Source organism: Leuresthes tenuis, unplaced genomic scaffold, assembly GCF_036924035.1.
Source record: "Leuresthes tenuis unplaced genomic scaffold, fLeuTen1.0.hap1 SCAF_7, whole genome shotgun sequence".
Taxonomy (NCBI): domain Eukaryota; kingdom Metazoa; phylum Chordata; class Actinopteri; order Atheriniformes; family Atherinopsidae; genus Leuresthes; species Leuresthes tenuis.
In genome coordinates this window covers 26,240,089-26,267,730 of record NW_027325361.1, presented here as the reverse complement: position 1 = coordinate 26,267,730, position 27,642 = coordinate 26,240,089, and the positions used below count along the sequence as shown (strand labels likewise).

General features: G+C 39.7%; 4 protein-coding genes across 4 annotated transcripts; all 4 read right to left on the bottom strand.

Annotated features, from left to right (window-relative positions):
- Positions 1–1,288: 1,288 nt before the first annotated feature.
- Positions 1,289–4,433, bottom strand: dr1 (down-regulator of transcription 1). The gene is made up of 4 exons (XM_072390179.1): positions 3,826–4,433; positions 3,517–3,755; positions 3,239–3,402; positions 1,289–2,485 (listed from the first exon to the last, which is right to left on the bottom strand). The coding sequence occupies exons 1-4, from the start codon at positions 3,870–3,872 to the stop codon at positions 2,339–2,341; spliced, it is 597 nt and encodes a 198-aa protein (XP_072246280.1). The 5' UTR covers positions 3,873–4,433; the 3' UTR covers positions 1,289–2,338.
- A 483-nt stretch (positions 4,434–4,916) lies between these two features.
- On the bottom strand, positions 4,917–7,762 carry LOC140312370 (retinol dehydrogenase 8). The gene is made up of 6 exons (XM_072390183.1): positions 7,664–7,762; positions 6,478–6,639; positions 6,139–6,318; positions 5,970–6,063; positions 5,283–5,466; positions 4,917–5,165 (listed from the first exon to the last, which is right to left on the bottom strand). Exons 1-6 carry the CDS (start codon positions 7,758–7,760, stop codon positions 4,929–4,931), a joined length of 954 nt encoding a protein of 317 aa, XP_072246284.1. The 5' UTR covers positions 7,761–7,762; the 3' UTR covers positions 4,917–4,928.
- A 280-nt stretch (positions 7,763–8,042) lies between these two features.
- Positions 8,043–18,284, bottom strand: scinla (scinderin like a). The gene is made up of 17 exons (XM_072390175.1): positions 18,187–18,284; positions 16,967–17,156; positions 16,695–16,849; positions 15,068–15,229; positions 14,790–14,939; positions 14,592–14,678; positions 12,730–12,862; positions 12,436–12,524; positions 12,132–12,338; positions 11,876–12,009; positions 11,159–11,249; positions 9,548–9,721; positions 9,278–9,452; positions 9,073–9,188; positions 8,858–8,935; positions 8,712–8,772; positions 8,043–8,628 (listed from the first exon to the last, which is right to left on the bottom strand). Exons 2-17 carry the CDS (start codon positions 17,142–17,144, stop codon positions 8,459–8,461), a joined length of 2,160 nt encoding a protein of 719 aa, XP_072246276.1. The 5' UTR covers positions 17,145–17,156; positions 18,187–18,284; the 3' UTR covers positions 8,043–8,458.
- A 6,569-nt stretch (positions 18,285–24,853) lies between these two features.
- Positions 24,854–25,810, bottom strand: LOC140312366 (uncharacterized). Its single transcript, XM_072390180.1, has 2 exons — positions 25,435–25,810; positions 24,854–25,334 (listed from the first exon to the last, which is right to left on the bottom strand). The coding sequence occupies exons 1-2, from the start codon at positions 25,805–25,807 to the stop codon at positions 25,117–25,119; spliced, it is 591 nt and encodes a 196-aa protein (XP_072246281.1). The 5' UTR covers positions 25,808–25,810; the 3' UTR covers positions 24,854–25,116.
- Between the last annotated feature and the right edge of the window lie 1,832 nt (positions 25,811–27,642).

Genomic DNA, 27,642 nt, shown 5'->3' with positions numbered 1-27,642 from the left:
AACTTCCACACATAAGATAAAAAGTTGAACTCTGAATTTTAATACAAATTTGCTATATTTTACAAACCAACTCAGTTTAGCATTTACATCAACAAGGTTTGAAGCCTATTTTGAACTCTTCTCATGGACAACTTGACTCACAAATTGAGCGAATGAAGTTATACAATAATGAGATTATATCTTAAATAAAGGACTGGTGATTAAATGTTTCGCAGGCTCATGTTGGATTTGCCGCATTTTACCTGGTCCATCTTCTTATTTCATTTACCTGCAATGATTTCAGAACACCTGAAGGGGTCACTATTGAGTGACCAACACAGTTTCAATACAGTGCCGACACAGTTTGTGTAGTGTGTCAATACACTCCTTGAGGTAGCATCATCCCATCACTACCCTTCACTGACATGATGGAGAAGTGGTTTGGTCTCTGTTGTCACAGCCATAGTAGCCACCTGTGCTTGATGTTGTATCACATGCTTGAGAGGACTGTCCCAAAGACTGACTGAAACCATCCTCACCTGCATAATGTAGCAACAGGTAGAGGGAGATGATGACAACGAGCGACACATGGATGATGGAGACGATGATACAGATAACATTTAAAGTACTTTGAATGACCCCGAGTGAATTCTCAATGATTTCTTTAATGATTATTTTTGCGTTCATATGAAAGACCAATGAACATGGGAATTGGACCTATTAAAAGACAATTCCTGAATGTAGAGCATTGTAAAGATGATATGTTGCTTCTTCCTGCTAACATTTGTCCACAGCTTGATGAACTGCATCAGCAGCAGAACCACTACAGGACGAAGCTAAGCGCTCCACCCCAACTGAATGAAAAGCTGATTTGAAGAGTTCATTCCACCAAGTAACGTCTAACAATCTACAGCCTCCAACCACTGTATGGCTGAATTATATCCTGAAGTGTCCTAAAAGAGGATTAGTTAGGGAATAAGAGGTGGTAAAGACCTCTTCCGGGAAGTGAAGTGCTAGTAACCTCTCCTTCCAAGATAGCTTAGCAGTTCCAGACCCAGCCGGACTGATGTTCGGCCAGAAGCAGATGATTGCAGAGTCGACTGAATAACATCTGCAATCAAAGCAGATACAAACGACTACTTATCAATTAATCTTTAAAGGATAAAGAGCCCAAATACAGCCAGATTTTTAATGCTCATGTCCACTGAAGATTGCCCACCTGCTCACACCAAACAGCATGTGTGCAGAGTATGTGGGTAAGACATGGAAACATTACAGCTTTAGCTAATTAAAAAAAAAACCACAACAGTTGTCTACAAAAATGAATCCTTTATTGCTTAAAGAATACAGTTTGTAGTATAGGCAAGTGAATGCGTATCACAACTAGGTTACTTGTTTTTACACTGAGCATTGACCAAAGTCATGATGCAAATGTTTTAATGCTGCACCCAAGACGAAGGGAAATAACAAAGTCACCTTAGATATCAAAGTTGCAGGTTGATAATCCCCAACTTTGTCTACACTGATGTGGAATCAGCAGTGAAAATCACAGTAGCACCTACACCTTTAAAAAACAAACTTTGGGTTATTATCTGTCCTATGTCTTTGGTTCTATTAAACAAAAATATTCAGCTTCTCATAGGTGTAGCTAATCACTAATACTGTGGGTGGTTCTATGACCAAAAAAAAAATGGAACAAAGTATCCAAATAAGCTAAAATTAAACAAAATGTCCATTTATTTTTTATGTGACATAACAAATTCAATATTCACAACCTTTCAAATAATCCACCATTTAACAAATATCCCGAGGAGGGGGAAAGAAAATCCTTACAATAAAAAGGACCATCAAACACCGAATGAGGAGGAATTGGATGCTCTAGAATCATTCAAGAGCAGTTCTCCTAAAGCACTGAATGTGAGTGAGAACTAAGGATGCCATACACAAGTCATCTGATGCAGCACCTGAAGGAGCACAGACTTGCTGCATAATCACCGAAATTCACCGACATGTGCCAGGCAGCATCTGCCTTCAGTGTGTTCACAACACATCCAGACATCTACAAAGTACAACGTGATATCAAGATGTTATTAAAGAGAGGAAACTAAAAAACAGGAAAAATTAGATTAATCAAAAACTTCATTAACAGCCTTTCAATTCAAATCATTTTCAGGTTCTGGTATCTGAATGTGGGGCTGTGGTGAAACCCCCTGCCACCTCTCTCTTTACTGTTCATTCCAAAAGTGCATTTTCAAGGAGTCAAACACGTCTAATGTCTCTGCCAATGACAGCACTAGGTGGTTTGTGTGCCAGCACTGTCCCAGGACGCAATCTGGACAAGTTGAGTGATATCCTGGGATCACATGTCATCCTCCTCATCTTCATCCTGAGAGGAGCCGGTCTGTTGGGCTGCGCTGGCAGATGCTGCCGCCATCTGTGCCTGCTGGGCGGCCTGCTGCATCTGCAACCACTCCTGCTGGGCGAGCTCGGCCTGCTGCTGCCGCGCCTGCACAAAGACAGTTCACAGACATAAGAAGGCAAGACAATTATAAGGCGAAACAGATGACCAAGATGGTGACGTTTGATGTCTTTTTAGAGGTGAAACGTCATAGTTATTTTCCCCTTACATGCATTATCTCAATACTATAATGTATTAGGCATTGGAAAAAAATGAATTATATAACATAAAGAGTTGAAGAGCTGCTGAATTAAACCATTCAGATCCATTAAGCCTAAAGCATCATGAGTGTTGCATCGACACTGTCAAGACACACACACACAACACACACAACACACACAACACACACAACACACACAACACACACAACACACACACACACACACAACACACACACACACACACACACACACACACACACACACACACACACACACACACACACACACACACACACACACACACACACACACACACACACACACACACACACACACACACACACACACACACACACACACACACACACACACACACACACACACACGGCAAAGCAAATCTGTTTGGCATCAAAGGTATTCAGACTACAATTCTGCTGCCATAAAAAGTCAAAGTTTTTCCTTTCACATGTAAGTGCCCATTTTGCAAATTATGTTAGAATTTTAAAGCACAGTGGCAGCATCTCCACCTGCAAATTTGAACTACTCCAGTAATTTCAATTGCAATTACCTATACATCCTACAGGGGTAGGAGGCATAGGACATGCAAAGTTTGTTAGTTACTTACTGCTACGGATCATACCTTAGCAAATAATTCCTGTTGTTGTCTGAGGAGCTCTTCTTCTGGGATGCCCAGGTTCTCCAGTCGAGAGCTGGCCTTTCTCCTCTTCAGAGCAACCGTTTTACACTCTTGCAGAACGTCTTTCACTTCTGTTATGTATGATCCGAAACCAAGGCTCTCGAGGGCTGCAATGCAAAAACAAGAGGTTAAAGAGTAAGAATGACTTTCAGTGTTTCCAAATCAGGACACACACCCTCTCCAATACATTTACCACCGTGCAAACATGTGCCGGGGCTCACCGTTGATGACATGCTCGGGAGATATAGTCTTCTTGTCGGATTTGTTGCATATTTCATTGGCTTCTGAGGAAATGAGGTGTATAAACTCTGTGCAGCAGTTAACTACAAGCTCCCTGGCGTCGTTGGCGACTCGTACGTTAGGGAGAGTTTCTTTAATCATCTTGTTGATTGCTGCTCTCGGAATAGTGAGGTCGTCGTCGTTTCCAGAGGAGGAAGCCATTGTGACAAGAAAAATGTACCTACAGAAAAAAGAAAATGAAAAAACAACCGCTAACTCCGCTTGTTTACAATGTAAGGGAGGGGGTTTACCAATGGTTAAAGAGCCTTCTTGAGTCCCCGTAGTTAAAGTATACCATCCAAGTCAATAGTACGTAAACATGAAGTAAATGAATCGATGAGACGTTTCCTCAAAGTTAGCTGGCTAAACAAGCTAATCGCTATTTGTGCGTGTCAAAACAAACAATAGGCCGTTCCTGTTTATCGACGTCCTTATACGGAATTTGACTAAAAGGAAAGTTCTAACAAAAGTTATAGCACAAATAACAAAATACAAAAACGTTAACACTGTATATCTATATAAAAAAACTTAACATGCAAGCTACTAAGCTAGCTAGTAGCTGTGGTCCCCGTCGCAAGGAAGCCGTATAGCTGAAGACAAGTGAAAGCGGAGGTTGAGAGCATGGCTAAAGCTAGGTTAACAATAAAGAGCCCCTTGCATATGCAACTTAATAGTTAGCCTCACGTGGGCGAAGACTAGAATACAATTGTCAAAACTCTCCAAGTTGCTCAGTTTTGCATCGCATAAGGAACCAAAACATTTAATGAACTTAAAGCTTATAGTAATGAATTGAACATTGTGAATTCTGGACAACATTAGCTTAAAGTTGTCCGGATATAACGTCAAATAAAGACCCAGAAACTGCGCGTCACCGGGAGGCTTTTGAAGTAGGCCAACTACTGTTCACCGCCGCTCAGCGTTCATTCAGAGTACAGCTTGTTTCATGTTATATCATTTTGTTCCTGTTGTGTTCAATTACCCACTGAAATATTAAGAACTTCTAAAAATAAACTCTCATAGAGTTGAGCTCATTATGACGTGAGGATCAGAGCAAAACAACTGAATCCCAGATTAGGCAATGTGTTAATACTTTACATAATCTAGTGTCACTAGCAGAATTTGTCAGAGACATACTGTATCTGGTAAGCAAAGTAATGTAGTAAGGAATGATTTTTCAAATTCATGCTTGACTATGCTTAAAAATGCTTTCAAGGAGACTGCATATAAATTTTATGAATTGTGGTTTAAAACGTGACAAACACATAAAGGGACTGTTACCACTATTCAGGAATATCAATTTATTTCTTTCAGCATTCGGTCACACAACTCTTACAGCTGCTTGCTAAGAAATCCCTCATTTGCTCTTCTCCTTTTCCAAGGTAAAGCTCTTTCGGCTTCTCCAGCGCAGCAGCTTGAGGAAGTTCAGGCTAGCATTGAAGACCTTGTCATGTTCGAAGACCATTTTGTAAAATGTGTCAATTGGAAGGTCACCATTGGGGTCAGCATACTTCAGTGTGGTCATCGGGGTGTAAAGAGTGTTTGTCTGATGACGGAAAGGAGGATTCTCCATGGTGATGATCTTGTGTGTATGCTAGGGGGAAAAGTGCAAATTTAAACCCTAAATGCAAATTCTTTAAGATCACTCTGTTGCAAGGAATCAATAGCACATGATGAGATTAAGTATATTTGTCGTTGAACAATACCATACCTCTGCTACATCCACAGCAGTCTGCCCAAGGGTTTCAAAGATTTGTTTGTAATTCTTCAGGTAGATGTTTGTGAACATATCAGCAGTCACTTTGTCAGCTTTGCTGAGATCAGTCTTCAAGCCCTCATCGTAAACCTTACGTTCAAACTCTGTTATCACTGGACCTGGCTCTATCAGGCTGATGCTGAGGAAGGATGAGAAGTGCAATGAGAATCATAACCATTCTACTTCCAGTACAAAACTGATGTGCAGTATGCTTAAGTGTAAGGCACTAGGAATTACTGACATGTAACGTGTATGAAATACATTCCAGTTATTCTAATCCTTATTGAAGTCATGCTGCTAAACTTCGATATTCCCTAACTCATTGGTTCTGTGTTAAAACTTGCATAAAACAGGGTGTGCTGTGGTTACTTTTTGGCATTCTTTAACTAGCATATGTTTTCTCTAATACTGGGACAGTGATGAGTTGGTTGTGCAACATGATTGCACAGATGTTTCTGATATGGATAAGCCTGGTTTACAGGTGTTTTCATGTAAGCAAAAATACTAGAGGGATGTTCTTTCTCTGACCCACAGCTTTCTGGGCACATTTGAACTCTCACAGAAAAGCCTGTGGAAGATGAAATGGCCAAACATGTTAGTAGTTTCTATGTTCTTTATAGTTTAAGGGAATCTGTATCTTACTTCAGATTAAACCTCAGGGCTTGTATTGCTAAGCTTTCACAAAAGCCTTCCACTGCAAACTTGGATGCTGCATAGACGTCGTTAAATAATATTCCTAGAACAGAGAAGGAGACTATTAATACACTGAATAAGAAATGGTCTGATGATAATGAATAGCTGTTGTCCTCACCCTGAATACCCATAACGCTGCTGATGACCACAATATGGCCTTTCTTCCTCCTCTTCATGTCAGGTAGGATTTCTTTCAGTAATCGCACAAGCCCAAAGAAGTTGGTATCCATGACAGTTTTCATCTCATCTATAGACTGACATTCAATGGGCCCAATCAGGCCCATCCCAGCATTACTAACTAACAGAAAACCAAGGAGAGTCAGACATGTTATGAAAGCATGTGCTGCACAGTTGTTACAGACCAAAAAAAAATATACACAAATACATAAATGATACCCTGATGAACTTTGTGTTTAAAACTTTTTTAAGACTGCTTTGAAGCAAATTAGATACTTACTGAGAATGTCCACTCTGCGATCAGGCAGGCTGTCCACACAGGCTTTGATGGAATCCTCATCACACACATCCAGCTGTTTGATTTCTAAGGTCCTGCCCAGCGTCCGACCGGCTGCCTCAATCAGTGCCTCGGCTTTACTAAGGTTCCGCATGGTTGCATAGACTTTAACAAAAAAACAAGAAAAAATTAATTATTTGAGGCAGTGCTGCCATTTACAACCCAAGTTCCATAAAAGGTTTGAAGCTCTGTAAAATGTAAATAAAACTTATTGCCACTCACTTATCTAAAACAGGGTGTTGTACAGACATTTATTGTCAGTTTTGATATGTTTTAAATAGCATATTATCTTTTGATGGTAAGACAGAAGTAAATTGGTCATGCAACATAGCTGTAGAGATGGCTCAGTTATGGATAAATCGAGTTTATAGGTATTTTCATGTTCGTGAAGATTTTTGCTTGACTATAACAAATAAATTAGTAATTCAATTGCAGTGCTGCAATCTTTTATATTCATCACTATGAAACTGGATTTAATCTTTCAAGTTTTGAGCGTCCTCTAAAACTAGATTCAAGGAGCAGCTTTAAGTCAGTATTTATAAAAACTTTCAGTGCAAAATACTGCAATATAAGTTCTGTAATAATAGAAAAAAACATGCTCTTGGGGTGCTTGAACTATTCAGACTGTGAGTCATTTTAAGCTTGAACATTAAACACTTGTTCTTTAAAGTTTTAAAATCATCCACTGGAAATTAAAGTAAAAATAGGGTAGTGCTCCCAAGCCCTGATTATTTATTGCTAGTAAAAAGGGCTAAAATGAAGAGCACAGGCAGCAGATAAAGGTAAACTTGAAAGACAATGTGGAATGAAACATTTTGAAATATTCTCCAATGCTCTCCTGAAAATTCTTACTCCCCTCTTTTCAGTAAAAAGACAACGTATGTATCATAAAAAAAAATCTCTCCCCGCTCCTTCTAATAATTTTTTGTATTAAATAAATATTCAGTGAAACATATGCAAAACAGAAACTTTGAACATCTGATCTCTTTTGAAATTATCCTGACATTATTATTTTGCAGGATGAATAAAGTATTTTTCTATTCTATTCTATTCTATTCTATTCTATTCATAGTTACAGAAAAGCAGCTGTCAACCACAGTAGGTTTAGATTAAACGTTTAAAAATTTACCCATGAATCTCTTCTTCTCATCTCCTGCTATGCGGGTCGCCAGAGCAAGGCCAATCCCAGAGGAGCAGCCAGTGATGAGTACCACCTTCTGGTTCATTGTGCCCGTTAGTGTTTGCCTTGCAACTACAGCAGCAGAAAATTAAAGTGAACAACAGAAGGGAGGTAAAAGGCGATGTGAGGCACTCTTAAAGCCCACTCCTTAATCCACAAGCCTGCAACTCAGCAGAACCCTTGTGCACATGGCCTGGAGATTATCATCAAGCATGGCCTACACATGGTGCTGCTGCATATGGAGGATTTAGGCTTGTGATAACAAGTCTGTTGTTGCAGTGAACTGAAGATGTGGAAAACATAAAACACTTGACTGCAAAAGCACAGGATCAGAAAATTGTGTTTTTATTGAAATTCAGTGTCAGAATTTTTCATTATGGTCTATTCTGTAAATACAGTAGCATAATTTTATGTCAAATTTAAAGCAACAATAACATCATTTTTATTATTGTTATTTGAATGCCATCACCTCATCTCTGAAACATTTAAATCTTAACTTTTCGAAGATCACGTGTAACTTAGAGGACAATGCATTGCGTATTTTTCTGTGTATTTTCTGCCAATTTATTGTTGTAACCAAATCAATTCATGAAACCAACCACAACAAAAAAATAATTCAAGAACATTTCTCAGCAGCCGTTGCTGCCCTACATCTACGTAAAGGTCTGAAATTCTAAGCTATTCTAAGTTCATTAATATATGAAACAGATGTTTCATAGAGGCTATTTCTTTGTCTTTTTTCAACTAATGCTTTTTGGTATAGGCTTGCATGCATTTCAAAAGATCTTTGTCCCACATCTTGGGGTCCCAAGCATGGAACCAGCCAGTGAAGGAGGGTGGCTCCTGCCCCTGCTTGATGGTGATGATTGGGATACCACGACGACCAGAGGGATCTGAATTCACGTAGTCTTGGGCTAAAAGGAAGACAAGGATACATTTCTGAAGTGAAGTTTGTTCTATAATTCATACTTTTGCCTGATGGTTCTATTTATTTTACCAATCTTGGGTGCTTCTGTTTTCTCTGCCATATTGGCATCCTTTCCAATCCAAACAAAGATCTGGGGGATGAAAAAAATCAATCCAGTTTAGAGGTAGGAAGGGAATTTATATGACCCATGTTATTCATCATAATTGGTGGCATACCTGATCCCAAGTGTCCAGAATCATGACATCATCAGTGGCCAGATCGATCTGCGAAAAGTCGCCAGGCACCTCTTCTGCCTAAATGTTGAACAACACATGCTTATGGGTACATATATAAAATCACAATATATAACAATATGATTGTTCACACCCAAAATAAGATAAATAAGAACATTATTTCATAAATCAAAATTGATGAAAACTTGAAAACTCACTATCAGCCTGCCGGTCTTGTTTGAGCAGCCAAACAGCCTTGGAGGTCTGACCATTTTCTGCAGGGACTTGGAGGTCTGGTAGTCTTTCTTCCCACCCAGTGCTGTCCAGAAACCAGCTGGCAATATAGAGACAACCATAGTTTTTCCCAGAAAATGTTATGCACAACCATCTTGTTGTAACCAAGACTTTGTTTTTGACACTGACCTGGCTCCTTAGTCTCATTCACCTCAGTGGCAGTTCCACCCTGGAGGCTGGCAACATACTTAGCTGCAGCCATCTCATCTGGAGTTGCTCCTTTTCCCTCCCACATGAACAGGGAATTAGGAGACTTCAGCACAAAGACATCGTTGGTGTTCAGAGAGGAGGCTGTGGGTACCACCTGGACGAGCAAGACAAAAGTGAAGGGGAAATTGGGTCTACTGTTCATTGAATAGAGTCTGTTTATGTGAGCTGAGTGTAACCAACAAAGCTGACCTCAACGGCTCTTGTGGCTTTGGTGGAGCTCTGGCGAATGTGGAAGAGACGTGAGTGAGTGCTGGGCTTGCTGTCGCCACTCTTACGAGATGTCCCACCCAGGTGGACAACCAAAGGCCTGTCCTTAAACAAGCTCACCAGATGAGCCGGCTCTTGGCCCTGAGTGACCCGAACCTGCAGAGACACAGCAATAATTCACCCTGGATGTTTACGCAAGTTATGTGTGCTGTAGCTGTAAAGTGTAAGCTTGACTGTTGTTGAGTTTTTTGGATAAAAACCTCTTCTAAATGTAAAATGTTCTAAATATAAAGAAACAGTAAAACATTTCAGGAATACTCTTATTTGCTTTTCTGTTGAGTGTTAAGAAGACTGTGATAAGTCTCACAATCAATTCATAAGGCTATTTATTAAGATAAAATGTGACTCTCCATGACAGACTTTCCAAAAATTCACTACTTATGTTTTCAGAGGGGAGCTCCTGTCTCAGCAGACAGATCTCCTTGTGTACTCTCTTTCATGTCTATGTGAACTGCTACTCTACTATGCAAGATATTTAATCTTGTTGCATGAGTATAACTACAGTGTCCATCCATCCATTGTCATCCGCTTATCCAAGGTCAGATAACAGGTTCAGGAAAAAAAACAGACATCCATCTCCTCAGCGACACTCTCCAGCTGCTCCTGAGGGGGCATATAATACCTCCAGGGAGTCCTGGGTCTGCAATGGGGCCTCTCCCAAGTAGGATGTGCCCGGAAAACCTCCAAAGTGAGGCAACCAGGAGGCATCCTAACCAGATGTACGAACCACCTCAGCTGATTCCTTTCAATGTGGAGGAGCAGTGGCTCTACTCCGAGTTCCCTCCGGATGGCCGAGCTCCACACCCTTTCTTAGGCTGAGCCCAGCCACCCTCCAAAAGAAACCCATTTCAGCCGCTTGTATCTACAATTATGTTCTTTTAGTCACAACCCAGATCTTGTGACCATAGGTGCGGGTTGGAACAAAGATGGACCAGATAAGTGAAAGCTTTGCCTTCTGGCTCAGCTCCCTCTTTACCTTAACGAACTGGAAGAGCTCCCTCATTACAACTGACAAAGACCCAATCCATCGGTCCATCTCTCACTCCAACCTTCCATTCCTCGTGAACAATATACCCAGATACTTAAGCTCCTTCTTCTGAGGCAGAAACTCATATCCAACCCAGAGTGAACATTCCACCTTTTTCCAGTTGAGAATCATGGCCTCAGATTTGTGGTGGTTAGCACCGTCGCCTCACAGCGAGAGGGTTCCAGGTTTGATCCCTACCTTGGGCCTTTCTGTATGGAGTTTGCATGTTCTCCCCGTGTATGAGTGGGTTCTCTCTGGGTACTCTAGCTTCCTCCCACCGTCCAAAAACATGCATGTTAGGTTAATTAGTGACTCTAAAATTGTCCTTAGGAGTGAGTGTGAGCATGCATGGTTGTTTGTCTCTGTGTGGCCCTGTGATGGACTGGCCTATCAATGGTGTACCCCGCCTCTTGCTCAATGACTGCTGGGATAGGCTCCAGCTCCCCTGCGACCTGACCGACGGATTAAGCGGGTATAGAAAATGGATGGATGGATTATTATCTCACCTGCGTAGCAATTCCTCCCATGGAATCATCCAGGTTGACAGTGAGGAAAGCTGAAGCAGCAAGCTCATCCTGAGTACACTTCTGCCCCTGCCTGCAGTGAATCCACAGTGATAGTAATGTTAATATTGCATACATATATATATATATATATATATATATATATATATATAGAGAGAGAGAGAGAGAGAGAGAGAGACTGGTAAGCAATAGCATAAATTGTGTACAAGGAGTTATTTTTGCTAAATGAAGCACTGATACCTTTTGAGGCCAAAAGTATCTTTCCTTTTTCAATTGAAGAACATCTGTTAACCGTTTCCAGAATATATTATCAAATCATTTCCTCTTTTGTGGGGTTTTCAAGTTCACATCCATTATTCTATTCATCTATTAGTACTATATCAAAGAGATCAGATGTTTACTTGTCCCCATATGTCAAAAGCCAACAACTGGTCAAACACTACATTCTGGACTTTTTCACATGTGTGAATGGTACAATAAATAATTTATTACACAGGTTGTTTGCTCTTGTAACACTAATTCTGTACTTTATTCACAGTCTAGTTTTAAAGCTTAAACACATTTTTTTCATACTCTACCCATGGAGCAGATTCCTAAATTGGGATAAAGAGAAGTGAATGTGAATGGGGTCCATAGTGACTCTTTTGCTTAGGGCCACCTCATATAAAACTCTGGCCATGCGGAAAAGGTTGCACCCACCAAGTGTAGATGATATGCTTCTGTCTGCCTCCATCATTGTAGGAGTACAGCACCAGGTAACAGTCTCCTCCATAGAAATGTCCATAGCTGGATGGGTCCACGGGTGCTTTATCACTTCCCTCTATGCGCCAGATCTACACCCACCATCATGGCATGAACACATTGATAGTAAAAAAAAAAATCATTTCTTGTGTTTTCAAATACATGGGCCATTCATGTTTGGAAAAATCCTTTGTAGACAAGCAAATTACTTTACCTGGACTTTACCAGAGCCATCATCCACCATGCCGTGCTGAGCAGCCATGACGTTGTTGCTGTGGAGTTTGGAGGAATCAAAGGGAATCTGCTCCACCTTGGCAATGCAGCCCACAGTGTATGTCTGGCCTGTAGCCTCTCCCTCCAACCATTTGAAAAAGAACTGCTTAAACAAGGTAGTCTCACCCCCTGCTGGAATCACCTGGACCTGTCAATGGCAGAAACACAGAAGAGTAAGTAAATGGGAAGAGGTGATAAGAAGAGCAGAGTTCTAGCCGCAAGCTTTCATGGCATGAACATGTTACCTGTGTTTTTTGGGAGTAATTGTGGTCTTTCATGAACTTGTGCGCAACGGCCAGTGCTGCTTTTCGCTCATCTGAGTTTGCGTTCCGCCCTGCAGTATGGGGTGTGATGAGTGGTCAAAGATGACAAATTTGGAAAAATCTTTGAATGAGTCATTAATTCTCAAATAGAGAGGAACTATAGAGTGCTGACTGGCAATTTGTTGCTATGAACAAGCTGAGCATTAACAAACATACTAAACAAAGTTTATCTAAAGAGCAAGAGATTGCAACAAGGAAGAGTTGAAAGTCTAATACCTTTCCAGACAAATATGTTATTATCCACTCCATTGTCCAAGATGTAGCATTCATTCTGAGAGAGCGTGTCTTGTTTGAATGGGTTTTTATCGGCCACCAAAGTTGTCTTCATAGAGCCAGCAGCATCTGAAATCTAGGAAAAATCAAAAACATCTCAATTTTTTTATCCAAATTTTTTCCATACTCTTTTCAGCTTGGGCTCTATATAAGTCACCAATCAAACTACAGCAAATTTGTGGCACTAAGCATTAAGACGTATTAATGTAGAGACTTCCTTGAGTTGCATGTTAACAATGTTGCAGTATACAAATGACGCTCAGGTGGACTTGTTCTACTCATCAGAGACTTATTCAAGTTGACAAATTTCTATTTTTCAGCTAAATGTAGCTTTGTCTTGAGTTTTCAGCAGAACATTGCTTACTAAGAAGCAGTTTGGTCGTGGGGAACATTACATAATAGCTTAAAAGAGTTTTTGGACCACGGCTACCCTTGGATAGCTCTCAGTACTTTTTTGAACCACAGCAACAGTGGCCGATAGTAGTTAATAGAACTTCCTCTACAGGGCCTTTTAAGCTGCCACCTCTGTGTAAGAGCTTTCCTAACATGAGTTTTACATTGACTGGTTGAACAAAAGAACACAGCTCAGTGACCAAATATTACTAAAAGTTTATCAACATTGACAAAGCATAATCCATATGAACACTAATTAGCCTCTAAAATAATTAAACTAAACACTGTAGAACTGACTAAAACTGAGGCCTGGGTTTAACTCACAGGATATGGTACAGAAAAATTATGAGGTCATTTTTGTTCATTATGTATCAAGTCTCTGGCTCTGTCACAACAGGGTTCATATACCCTATGAGGCAGCTGTGTCTCAGTGGTTAGAGTGGGTTGTTCAATAACCAGAATGTCGGTGACAGATTGGTAAACTGACAGCTGGGGTGGCAGTCCACCTTCTTGCCCTTGAGGTGCCTTGAGGCACCATACCCCCATGCTGTGCTGTGAATGGCATCTGTCTCTATGAGTGTGTCAACATGTGTGTGTTCAACAGCTGGATGGGTTAAATGCGGAGGAGAAATTTTGTGTATTTCGCTGTATATTATAATAAATCTGATCTTAATAATCTTATATTGCCCCATTAAGGTAAACAAGCCCCTGGGATTGCTCAGTTTAAAAGTGCTCAGACTTATATTCTTACCAAAGAGGGTTTCTTTACATCAAATAACAGTTAAACTGAAGATTTATAAGGTGGAAAGTAGATTGTGCTCTGTGGAAACTAAATCAGTTGTTTTTAAAGCATGATTGGGAAGACCAAAAGTAACAAGGCCATCAAATAGCAGAGAGATAGAAAACTGTTTAATTAAAGACAGAAAAAAAAACAAAAAAAAAACAGAGAATGCGAATAGGCCCTCCTAGTAGTTTCAGAGGATGAGGAGTGTGTTAGGAGGGCAAACAAAGCCAAACTTTGGTGACAATCATTGTAGTTGTTGATGGAAAAGTCCTAATTATGGGACAAACAGGAGAGAGATACTGTAGTTTATCAAACCCACATGGTGGGTCTGAGGGTCTCTGCTCCTCTGAAGTTAAACACCTGCACTGACTCAACCACTACTAAGGAGAAGCAGCATACCATTCTTTAATGACTTGCTGGACATTCTGATGTGCATCTTCATGAATAGGGATTCATATTACATCAGGATCATGGATTTAAGAAGAACATCTAAAAGATCTAAGAGGAAAAGAGTACCAAGGAATGCTGGCTAATATGGACTTTCCTCCACCTGGCCTTAAATTAATTTGAGACATTTTTCAAGCGATTCAACCGCTCACTCTGGACCCTACTGTGTGTGTTTATTTACCAAATAGAGAGACGCCTGGTTTTTCTTTGTCTTTTCAGCAGCTACATCACAGCTTCCTGGTGGGAGCTGTGGCACGGGTCCAAGTTCCTAAAATTAAACAAAATATTGTTTTTAAGATCTTTTTCTAACAAGCTGGATTAATGACTACCATAGATGCTGACATTTTCTAATTAAAAGTTGAAGGAAAAAAAAGCTCACTTTAATGACAGCCTCTGGCTCAGCACCCTCTTCAATCATATGTACTGTGGAACGTCCATTTCGCTCACTGTCACGGATATCGTTGGCCACCTGAGTGGTTTTGAGGCGCTCATAGCGATTGCTGTCGCTACCAGACCAGTGGTAGATGTCCTATTATTTCACCAAGCGGAGCCAGGGAAAAGTAGAGGGAAAAACAGTTGTGGTGATGCACTGCAACATGTGAAGCCTGTCTCTTTTGGGTGATAGATTTCTGGGTATGTACTTTTTATTTTGGTTACCTTTCCCAGGTCAATGATGAAACAGTCTCCCTGGTTGAAGCTTCTCCAGGACATGTCCACCTCTGTGGCTCTGACCATCCGACGGCCTTTGACATGCAATAGGCGCTTCACATTCATGTCATTGGTCACCACGTGCTGGAAGCCAGACGCGACCCCACCTTTCTGTAAAAAAACATTCTTCTTTATTATACAAGTATTTACATTTAAAAGGATAGCCATTTAATCAAAAGTAAGAGGAGTATTGAATGCAAACATATTCTAAATCTCTTTACCAATTCAGTTCTGTTAAACAATTCAAAATCTGCTTATGTTTAAAGCTCACACCTACCACGCCCACAACTCCTTGCTCATATTTAAACAGGATTTTTTTGTGGTTTTTACATTTTATGTTTGTCTTAACTATTGGAGTCTTGTCACCACCACGTTGACAGGTAACCAGTCATGATTCTAGGACGTTAATGCCTTTGTCCACATGATAGTCTAAGAACTGACAGCTGTAAAACTTTCCATGGTATCTGTACTCTGTGAATACTTATTTTGTACGGATTTATCGAAAGAGAAACTTGACTATCAAATCAAACAAATCTAATTACTGGTAAGGAGGGTTGGATCTGTGGTGGGCACAGAGCTGGACTCTCTGATGTCAGTGGCAGAGAGACGGACCATGGAGAAGATTCTGTTGATACTAACCTGCCTTCGGGGATCTATCGATCTATTATCCAATTAAATAGTCCATTGTTTTCATTTGGATAGTGTAGCTAAATTTTGCTCAGTTTTCTATGCCATTGTTGAGAATCTAATACTATCACATGGGAGCTTTAAGGAAGATCTCAAAAAGTTGCCATGGGATCTACTGCATAATAGCTGAATGCTTCATCCTATTTAGTTAAGATGATGTTAATCCAACCTCTCGAGGCTATTTCCACCATGTCACAAAGCAAAATTAATTTAAACAAGTTTTATGAACACAGCAATGACTTCAGTGGACTTCTTAACAAATCTGAAATTACCAGAGCACCTTTTGGGGTGGGTTGGAACAGAGTTTTGACTACATAAATGTGCAACTGACAAATCTAGATACATTATGTGATGAGTCATGGCAACATGGAGCGGAATAAGAAAAGTATCAAAATGCTGTTTATATCAAAGTGCTCAGTGTAAGTACACTGGTAAAACCATTTAAGTATAATGGGAGTGAAATACTGGATTACAAGTACATACCAAAATCTTTGTTTCTTTGAAAATGACCCAGTGGTTTTTATGGAAAAAAAGAAGCCAATGATATCTGCAGCCATTTGGTGATTTGGCATTCAGAGAGCATGTTTCTGCTTGCCTTGTTTGCTCTTTCAAACTTTCCATGGCAACCCTCCACGGAAAAGCTGAGGAAGCAACCCACGACAGCTCCCAGAATAGCTCTACTTCCCATATAAACGCAATACTTAAACAACCCCTCTACTGTCGGCTACATGATTAAACTGCTTTAATTCTCCCACTCAAAATAGGATTTTGTTGTTTATTATCAAGAAATTAATTAATCTCTCTTGGTCACAAAATAATAACTTTTAAATTTGTTCAAATATATTTTAGAACTGGTTTTTTTTCCCCCATGAGAACAGGAACATTTCACCTTGTACTTGATGCCAGACTTGAAGTAACCCAGAAAGGTGATTGACTCTTGGTTTTGAAACTCATTAAACTGTATTGCAGCTCCTCTCAGGTGGTCATCCAGCTGAGTTATGAAAATGGCAGCAGCCCCACTCTCATCCTTGGAGGCTTCATCGCCTGCAGTGCAACAGATAACCAGATAAAAGGAAAAGAAAAGTGAGTCCCTGTGAGTACAAGATGGAATACAAGAGTGTTCTACAGTACACAAAATATTAGGATCTAAATTTGTTTTACCAATCCATGAATGCACGTTATAAGAAGGAGCTGGGGTGGTACAGAGCACTATGTATGCATCTCCTGTGTAGAAGTCTCCATAGAGTGGAGTAGGGACTGGTTTCAGATCCATTTTCTCCACCCGCCATATCTGCAGACCAGGCTTCTTCCCTGCTGCCTGGAACTCTTTATGTACCATTGTGATGAAAGTCTGAGAGGACAAATCCACAAATTAACAAATAGTCACTCACTTCACAGCAAGTACAATAACTATCTTTAATATACAGGGGTTTATCGTTCCATAAAATCAGTTGATGGCTTGATATCTTGACAGAAAGTTTTTCACTTTTACAGCCTATATTTCATACACTTTGTTCCTGGAGCTTATCAAAAGACGTAATTTGCTGACTCTCTATATCTTATATGATCATTACATTGGGAAAGTAGTTTGTTCAAAACAAGCAAGCTCATCTCCTGATGATCATCACATGGGTGAATTGTACCAAATGCTTCTCACTCCTTTCTGACATTTTAGGGGTTTAATCATTATTCAGTGATGAAAACAACTGCTGAAACTATGCTGGTTTGGCATCTGCTACTGAAACTTTTTGACTCACCATGTCAGGACAAGTTAGAGTGATCCCTACTTTCTCCCTCCCCTTGATACGACTGCTAATTCTGCACCTCACAAAGCATTAAAAAGTAAACCCAAAAGGGTAAACTACACATCACGAGACCTACTCATGGAGAAAATTATTTGATATACCAGGGTGTGTCTACTCCACTTACTGCCAAAAAAATACTGCAAAGTGTCAGTGTGGTATTTTAGAAATGAAGAGTCACTCCCCAAAGGAAAAGACAAAGACTGTGCTACTAATTGTTCACAGGCTTCAATGTAATAATACCATCACAGTGGAAAAACATAAAAGCGCTGTCACACCCAGCAGTGGTAGTTATCATCTATGTAGCATCATGCAGGAATCACTGCTTATCTTTATAAGTAAGTTTATAAATGCATTCTTTCTTCTTCTTAAATACAACTTTTAAAAAAGAAAAAAACAATCAAAGCTCTATTTTAGACTGTTTTGTTTCGATTGTTGTGAAATCAGCCAGAGCTTGCGGCAATACATAACAGCTCTGCTGGCACTGTTTTATAAATGCTGTCAGAACGGCAACACTGTTATGGAAAGGCATCTTAAAGAAAATATTAAACCGACAGGATTGAAGGTTTTTTTCATTACCTGTAAGGACAGAAGTCAGATGCTGGGTGTGGAGAAGTTGTACTGCTGTTTCTTCCAGGTTTCTACAGAGGCTGTCTGCTCTCAGCTTTATAAGCAGATCAGACCTCCGCCTTCACATAGAGAGGCGTGTTCCCAATCCAGTCCAGCCTGCAAAAGCCACAAATCCTCCCTCAAGCAGCAAAGATTCGTAAATAGATAGTTAGACATAGGAAGTTAGTTGAAAGCAATTTTGAGGAACTTGCACATTAAATAATTTACATTTCATGCTTTTGTGTACATGTTACACTTGTTACAGTGCACATATTAATATGTAGTTTTTATTTGGCAGGATTTAACAGACATTGTGAAAAAAAACTTTCAACAGAATAGCAGTAGATGGTATGAGTATTTGTCTTACATATACAAAGCTTTCATGCCTACAGTCTCTGCATGCAGCTATTCTATATGACAGACAGTTGATAAAATCAATATAACTGGTGTATAAGAGTTATTTGCACAAGCAGATTTCTCTATATATTTTTTTCATCATGTAATCCATAATGCTTTGGGTGAAAACAAGAGACAGTTGAGTTTAAAAAATTATGCAGATAAATCTGATAAATGATTATATTGTTGTGAATATATTATAAAATCAAAGTGCTTCATAGAAATGGAACAGTGGTTGGAAGTAACCATTAAAGGGAATGCTTAAGACAGAGCTAACATTAATGACACAGTAATAATTCTGTAATAATTAAAAAATGTGGGCTGTTGATTCATCTGCTTCTATAGTAGAGGATCTGTAAAAGCCAGAACAGCTGCCCATCTCTTGGAAGTCTTAGTCAATCCCCCCTCTTCTCTGCTTGCACAGATGATTTTTGGCAATTGCCCTCTTGTTGTTTCAGCCCTGCAGTTGTGATTGTCTGGCATTGGCCTGTCAGCGGCTTGAGCTTGTGGGTACGTTGACGCCCATGTGGCAGCTTGACAGAGAACGAAGGCACAAATCCTTCCTCTGAGCTCCGGCAGTCGCCTCAGGTCAGGGCTGGCTCTATCACTCCCACTGTCAGAGCTGCATCAGCACATTCTGCCTCATTGTGCATAGTACACACAACCCAGTCACAATCTCAGACATAACACCTCCCTGCCACAAGACCAAACACATACACAATGCCATCAAAATGACTGAGCACAATATTGTTCAACTGCAGGCTACCTGTTCTAACTTGCGTGAGAGAAAACATCCCTGCAATACATGTTGCATAACTATTCGGGGTATGGGCTATCATAATCAACAGGGTTTCATACAAAAGCATAGATTGCCCCAAGCAGTATTTTTACCTTAGCATATGGGGCTGTCTGATACAAGGGATTCTCTCTGGTTAAATGCGAGAAACACACAAATGCATGGATCTGTGAGTCAAAAGTCCCTGCAGATGCCTCTCAATTTTAATTTCCTGCTACAGCTCTTGTTCATGTAAAATAGCTTTTGTAGACAGTAAAAGATCAGAGCTGTTTATAAAGTATCTGTCACTTCCATCAAGAATCTGAGGTTTCCTGGACATAGTTCAAAGGAAAAGCTTCACATTTTATGGAATTACATTCATTTGCTTTCCCTCGAGACCAACTTGAGTGTTCTGTGTTGTGGCTTTATCAATACAATATGGAGATTTAACAGTGGTATCAATTGTCACATCTCAGCTCAGGTTTGCTCAAGATCTAACAATAATTATGTTTTTTCTTTTCTGTAGTTTTTGAGCTTTCATAAGTTACAAGAGAATCTTTTTATTCTGCAGATAAAAAGATTAAAAAAAACAAACACAAAAAAATTAGAACTGTCAGTGCAGTGACTGAAGGGCAACTTCTGGGTTATTAAAAAGAGAAACAAAGCAAGTCAGCAAGTTTGCTTTCATATTACATTTAAATTAAATCTGCTAGGCAATACTTCTGGATAATGTGCAAACCTTATAAACCCCAGTATAACACCCTGCCTTTCATTTAGCAAGGTTTACTTAAGATGTATATAGGATTTATAGTGGATTCAAGGAGGGAGAGCAATAACCTGACATGATGAATATTGCATAATGCTGCAAAGGAAGAGGAATTTGAGTTTACCTTATGAGTACAGTTGAAAGGCAGGTCAGGATAGTATGAAGGCTATTGTTGTTGCAGCATGGTGGAAATATATATGTATATATATATACGGTGTGTGTGTGAATGTATTCCCGACTGCATCAAACAATGCTAGTAATAATTATAAGGATAATTATAAGTTAATAATAATAAGGAATTTGCAAATGAGGAATACTACCCAGTTAACTGTGTATTTTCTGTAGTTTTTGAGCTTTCATAAGTTACAAGAGTGAGAACTGTTTTTGGTCACAAAAGAGCCCATAATTGAGCATTCACCTGCAGAAACTATAGTGTAATCATAAACTTCACAGACTGTGACCATTAGTAAACGGCTCTGCTATCACCTTAAAACTGAAACAACAAATAAATAACTTCTACTGTACTGGAATTTTTGAAAAGGTTTTCTAAAAAATTTTATCATTTTAATCATTTGAGATTGGTAAGGGATGGTAATTGTTCCAGTTTTTACAATCGCAATCTGTGTCCATTCTTGCTGAACACAAGATAACTGCTGCTCAAGAGGCTGCAGTCATTGCTCCTTTATTCTCATAATGCGCCATATATTTTCAATGGAATATAGATCTTCATTCATGCTGTGAACTCCCATGCACACTAGTACACTCAGACACTGGTATTTACACCTTTTTCTGATACAAGTCCTCCAGCTGAAATTATAATATAAGTCACGTATTCATACCCCTAAATATGGTTTATAACAGCATCCTGTAAAGTATTGCTCCTACAAGTGACACAAGGGAAAGAGGACTCATATGAGCATTTCCACATCAGAGCAGACGTCATTCTCAAATATTTGGTTCAAGATGCAAATTCCTCATTTGATGTAAGGAGGGGTTGTAGGGTCAGAAAAAGATTTATTATTTTTTCAACATGGCTGTCACTGTCACGGTTGCTACTTTCATCCTTCATTTGCTGTCATCATCACTAGATTTTGGTAATTCTTTGAATGACATTATTGACCATATCTGCCTGCCTGAACAAACATCACATGGGCACGAGGGCACATGAGAAGGAGGACAGTTTCTGCTAATATTAGCCTGAGTCTTTCTCATGTTTGGCACAATGAACCAGATGTCCTTTTTTTCAAAAGCAGCTAAAAAAGAAGACACAGTTAACATCTTTTTGTTAATTTTAGATAAGCTTGTGCCCAGAGAACTTGGCATGAGCTGTCTTTTGAAAATGGCTCATTGCATAACATATTTTCAGGGAATTCTGGATGCAGTGACTGTGATGAATTAAAATTGTTTTACAAAATTCTGCAGCCCGTGTGACTATATTGATCATGTTTTCTCATTCAAGGCTGCCTAAGCCCTGGAAAAGTAATATGAAACAGTAGTTTCTCCATGAATTACAATTTTATCCAGTGTGGATGTTGAAAGACCTAAATTCCTTGATTTGCATTGAGAAGATACATATGATGTTTTTTAACATACATAATAAAATATATTCTAAAGACCGCTGCAGTAGCAAATGTCAGAAAATAAATCCATACATCCATTTTTTATACTTGATTAATCTGTTGGTTGGGTTGTGGGGGGGGCTGGAGCCTAACCCAGCAGTCATTGGGTGAAAGGTGGGGTACACCCTGGACAGGTTGCCAGCCAATCACAGGGCCACACAGAGACAAACAACCACACACACCAATGGTAGAGAAACCAATTAACCTAATGTGCTGATTTTGGATGGTGGTAGGAAGCCAGAGTACCTGGAGAGAACCCATGCATACATGGGGAGAACATGCAAACTCCTAGGAGAAAGGCCCCAGCTGGGAGTTGAACCTGGAAACCCTCTTGCTGTGAGGCAACAGTGCTAACCACCACAACACCATGCAGCCTGCGGAATATGAATGTTAAACTCTATTCTTCGTATGCACACATCTCCAAATGTAAACTTATTAAACTGCTTGTATAACATATTCCATAAATATTCTTAAGTATCTAAAAAATCCAGTGATAACAAAGTAAAGTGGTTGTTTTGACCACATTAATTGTTTTGATGTTTGTTTGGGGGCTTGTTGGTTTTCATGAATGTTCCGAAGCTGTCATAACAAGAACATCTGTCATAGCTCTGGCAGACAATATGCTTTTGTTTTTTTGTTGTTATCTGATCTTCACATACTGTAAACACTAACTCACACAAACAATTCCAAACCATTTATTAAACCCACTGATGTTGTTTCACCATTGCTCGCCTCATCTCTCTGTGGATTCAGAATGCAAATCTTGTAAACACAAACAGAATAATATGGCAACTGAAAAGACTCCTCTACTTCATAACAGGTGTGGTTAACATGTGTAGGATGGGCTACAACACATCATGTAAGAACATTGTTTGCAACCAGGCTAACCTATTTTCTGTCTCTATTCTTTGAGAATAATTTGATTAAACTGATTCAAATATCACCACTGTGAATCTTATTTTAAACCTTGATTCGCACACATTTTTTATTGCCTCTTGTTTTATGTCTTTATCCTGTGCTTTGCTGGTATATGCATTAATCTAATCTTTATGTAAACTCCAGATATACCCCAGGCCCCAATTCAACCCAACTGAGTCCGACAATAAACAAAAGATGAAGGCACAGAAATAAAGAATGTGGGTACAAAGACAGAATTATTTAGAAGGTGTAATCAGTCAAATTCTGATCACACTCCAGCTGTCTACAAATACAATAATAGTGTGTCTACCCTGTGTATGACACTGTATTCTCATAGTAAGAAAGTTCCTGGGAATAGTCATTCTTGCTTTGGAAAGTTTCCTGAGTGAAATTACCAGGAAGTATATGGCAGTCGTGACAGCTGGTTGAATTCTCAAAATGCTCAGGAAAAGTGTTCCTTTAGCATATGAAACACTGAGCAAGTGCTCCCATTGCTTCCATTGGTTTTCTCTGGGTTACCTCATACAGTCTAAAGTCATTCATGCTAGATTAATGATTCTAAATTGACTGCAGGCATGGGCGTACATGGTGTTTGTCTGTGCCTAAAGCGTAGGGTGTACACAACATCTGGATAGGCTCCAGCACCAAGGTTGAACAGGTTAAACTGGTCGAGAAAAAGATGCAAGTGTCCTTTTTTTAAGTCTGTGTGTGGAATCCATGAGAATTTATTCAATAATAAACTAAGGCTCTGAGCAAGCACAGGCAACAGAGGTTTGGTTAAATTTGCTGTTCTGGTATTTATCAGGCAATGGCATTGGCTTCCTGGTGTCTTGTGGCCAGTGGCCAGAAAACAAGCAGAAACAGTGAAAAGTTCATACACACAGCCAAAAAGTAACCACAATTTGTATGTTTAGTCTACAGATCAATCAACTATATACATGTTTCTTACAACATAACATATGGTTATGGAGCTCTACAGAGAACATCTCCTATCCTAGCACTTACCCTGTACTTTCCTACCCCCTCGACTGCACTTCATCTTTTTCCTCCCCCTATGCCTGCACTCTATCTCTACACTGTCACCCCTGTCACCTCTAACAGAGTCTGACTGGTGGTTTCCTTCTGTGTAGCTTCTTGCTAGCTTTGATGTTAGCTGTAATGTTATATCTTCATTTGTAAGTCGCTTTGGATAAAAGCGTCTGCTAAATGCATAAACATAAACATAGATAGGCAGTTGTTGTTTTTTTTATTACAGGTGGCTTGTAATTTGCTTCATGATCATCCATCACACTGCAAAGTACCTGCCTTTCCAGAGAGCAAAATTAGGATTAACTGTTGCTTGTGTGGTGGTTAACATTATTATTACCTGACAGCAAGAGGGTTACTGGTTCAAATCCTGATGGGGGCCTTACTGTGTGGAGTTTGCATGTTCTCCCTGTGCATATATGGGTTCTTTCTTTCTACTCAGTCAAAAACCTGCATGCCAAGTTAATTGGTGATTGTAAATTGATCCTAGGAGAAAGTGTGAGTGTGCATGGTTGGGATAGGCACCAGCCCCCCTGCGATCATGAGTCTAATTAAGCGGGTATAGGTAATGGACTGATAGACGTTTCTCGAGACATTCAGACACGACCCACAGACGAGGAGCCTGAACCACAAACCCTGTGATAAAAATCAACTTGCTAGTAGTTATCTGTATAATTGGTTGTACATTGAGTAGTGGTTAAATAACAAAATCTTTTCTTAATAGTTTCAGGTAACACTTACAGCTATTAATTAAAACTGTATCTGGACATGAGTGTTTAAGCAGAAGAGTAGAAGTACATTTTTTTCCCTGATTTCTAACAAGTCTCTGGTGCCCTCTGTGGGCTCATTAATTGTGAGCCTCTACAGCATCTCTTTGTCAAAGCCACTTTTAGCTGGCCATAAAGTGAAGGTAAAACTACAACCAGTTCAGTTTAATTTCCTAAATAACAAATTCCTCAGAAAAAAGATGGATGTCTGGGTCTTTATTATGTATCAGCATTGTCTGGTTTCTTTCCCAAATTAGCTTTACATCACTTTCTATGCTACATCTACAAACATACTTGACATAACATTCATCTATGAAACAAAGTACACAGAAAATATCAGTTAATTACCCCAGAGAATCAAGTACTGTGAAATACAATTTATCTGCAAGAAGCTTTGAACCAGGATTCATACAAAAAGAAGGAAAACTTTGTATATATCTTTTATTTACCAGTAAACTGTAGAAATGAAAGCAGCTCAAGTATCTTCTAAGCTTTTGTCCTGGTAATGAAATGCAGATGGGATATTTTTGGCTTCTTCTTTCTGCGCAGCTTTTTTGGCAGGATGTATGATGTCAGGTTTATTGGAGCTTGGAAAAGTCGAAAGCTGGTTCCAAACAAAAAGCAGAGGAGGGCTCACCTGAGCCCTGCTGCCAGCTTCTCCATGGCAGCTTTGCGCTCTTCTGCTTTCTGCTGTGAGCGACGCAGGACATTCCTCAGCTCTTGGAGATGGTCCAGCGTGCCCACCAGCTCGCCTTTCACTGTTTTCATCTGGCTTTCCAGCATCTGCGTGTGATGGAGGGAATTTCTCCTGTATCGTCTGCTGGAGCGCACCTTCTCCTCCAGGTCCTCAACTATAACAACAAGTCAACAAAAAAACATGTTCACAAACCATAAATGCTAATGAGAATTTTCAAGATTCGAAAGTTAGAAGACATTGCTCGTTATACAGACCCATGTTGTCCTGGTAGTCCATGCTCTCTGAGCCTGATTCTGTCTTCTTATCCAGCAGGTTCTTGGTTTGCTGCAGCATCTTTTCCATCTTGGCGAGTTCAGTAGCCTTAGTGTCACTGTCTCTGCGAATTCTCAGCAATGCCTGCTCCCTCTGTGTTAGCTCACTGTAACACTTGCTCATTTTGGTTGTTGAGAATCTGAACTGCAAAATTTGAGATTCAACACCAGGACACTGACTGACTTGCAACACAACAGCCAGCAGCTTCAGCGAACACAAGACTAAAGGATGATCCTCAGAGATTAATTTCAGCATCTGACAATGCTCTACATTTGAAACCTTCAACCAGCACAGACCTCTCTTTCTACTGCGCATGAAACACTGGTTTGTTTTGTAGCTCAGCTGTAGTGCTGCTGATTGTTGGCTTTTTATAGGCCATAACCACAGCACATGTCTAGAAGTCATCTGAAAACAGCCCTCTCTTCGTACAAATCATTACACTTAGCAAGTCATAAGATTGGCCTTGCAAAGCCCTGAGGGAATATTGATAGTTTTCTCACTTACTCTGAGGTGACAAAGCTCTTGGGAAAAGCAGAAGTTGGAGAAAACTAAAATATGTTGGAGGTGATAAATAAAATTGATAAAAATGTGTTATTCATTATGTATTGGCTAGCATGGTCCTTTAAGCATCTAAAACAAGAATAATTCCTGCTTAATTCAAGATAAATCTGTGAAACACTATGTCAAAGCAACGTGAGATGGGATCTGTATAGCTTTATGTTTGTTTTTGCAACACAAAGCTTGTGTCTTTGTCAGGTGGCTCATGACCTCTCTGTCTCATTTTCCTTGGTAGTTTGTTTTGGCTCTGTTGGTTGAGGTGGGAGTAGAGGTACAGAAAAGCACTTTGACTGGAGATGATGTGGTGCCCAATTTAGAGTTTTTTGTGACTACCACGATTAGAAGTTCACTTGTGAGTTGGAATTCATAAAAACAAAGTTTGTAACTGTATTTTAGTTGCTGTATAGCTTCTTTACATTGAGAGGACATGACAGGAAGCTGCTACAAGCTGCTCCTGTGATATTCAGTTTCAAAACTGATTCCAGCTGCAAATAGCCTGCACTGTTATTACTTTGCCACACATCCCTGCATGAACTCACGCGCCTCCCAGGCGTTCCATGTTTTCCATCTGCAGTGTGACTCGCACTCTTTCTCATCCTGCAGGCTGGTCACATGCAGAAACACAAACAAAATCAGCTATATTTTTTTAAATCATAAACCAGACTTTGTGAAACAGTGTGTGGCATAATGTCCAGCTGACCTCTACTGAGAACTGAATTTGCTTGCTAAAAGCATTTTTGGCTTTTTCCTAAGGAGTGCCCCAGACAGATGCAGCATAGGAATCATTCTAAACTAATATATACTCGAAACTGAACTATTTTCCCATAAGACACTCTTACAAAATAAGAAATTATTACATCATAGCTACATTTTTTACTATTTTGAGCAAGAAAGCACTGTCTCTCTAAAACAGGAAGAAAGAAAACAGAAGAAAAGAAAAAAGAAACAAGCATTGAAGGTAGATCAGTTTGACATGCTTTGATGAACGATGTAGCAGCTAAATAAAATACTACCAGTTACTAACAGTTGTTGATCACATGTCCATAGGTTTGGTCATGTGCCTGTGGCTGAGTTTCATAAAACACCCTCAAAGTGATGTACACCATCTGTGATATCAGACCAGTATTGGCCAAGCAGTATTGTGACTGCCTGTCACTGACAGATAAAAGATGCTTCACTGGACACACTCTATGCAACAACAATCAGTTCATGTGCTTAAAAAATAAGGCTGATCATGTTCTATTTTTCTCTACTTTTGTTCTTGTTAACAAGTCTGATGAATAGATTGGGACCTGTTTATCTTGCAAACATTCCTGATTCCCTTATCTGTGACACTCAGCCCTGAGCCAACGTGAAAAAGTTCCAGATAATTACAGTTTAGTCCCACTTTCATAGAAACATAGTGCAGTCATGAGGGTTGGGGATTCAATCCTCCCCTTGTTTACTTTTTTAAGTGAAAGGCCTCGGGAAAGGCTTTTAACTTCAACTTGCTCAGACTGGAAATTTGCACAGTTGGTTGTTGCCATTTCTGTGAGTGAAAAACTTAACTTAACAAAACACAACCATGAGCCCCTTCGCTAAAAGAATAGCTG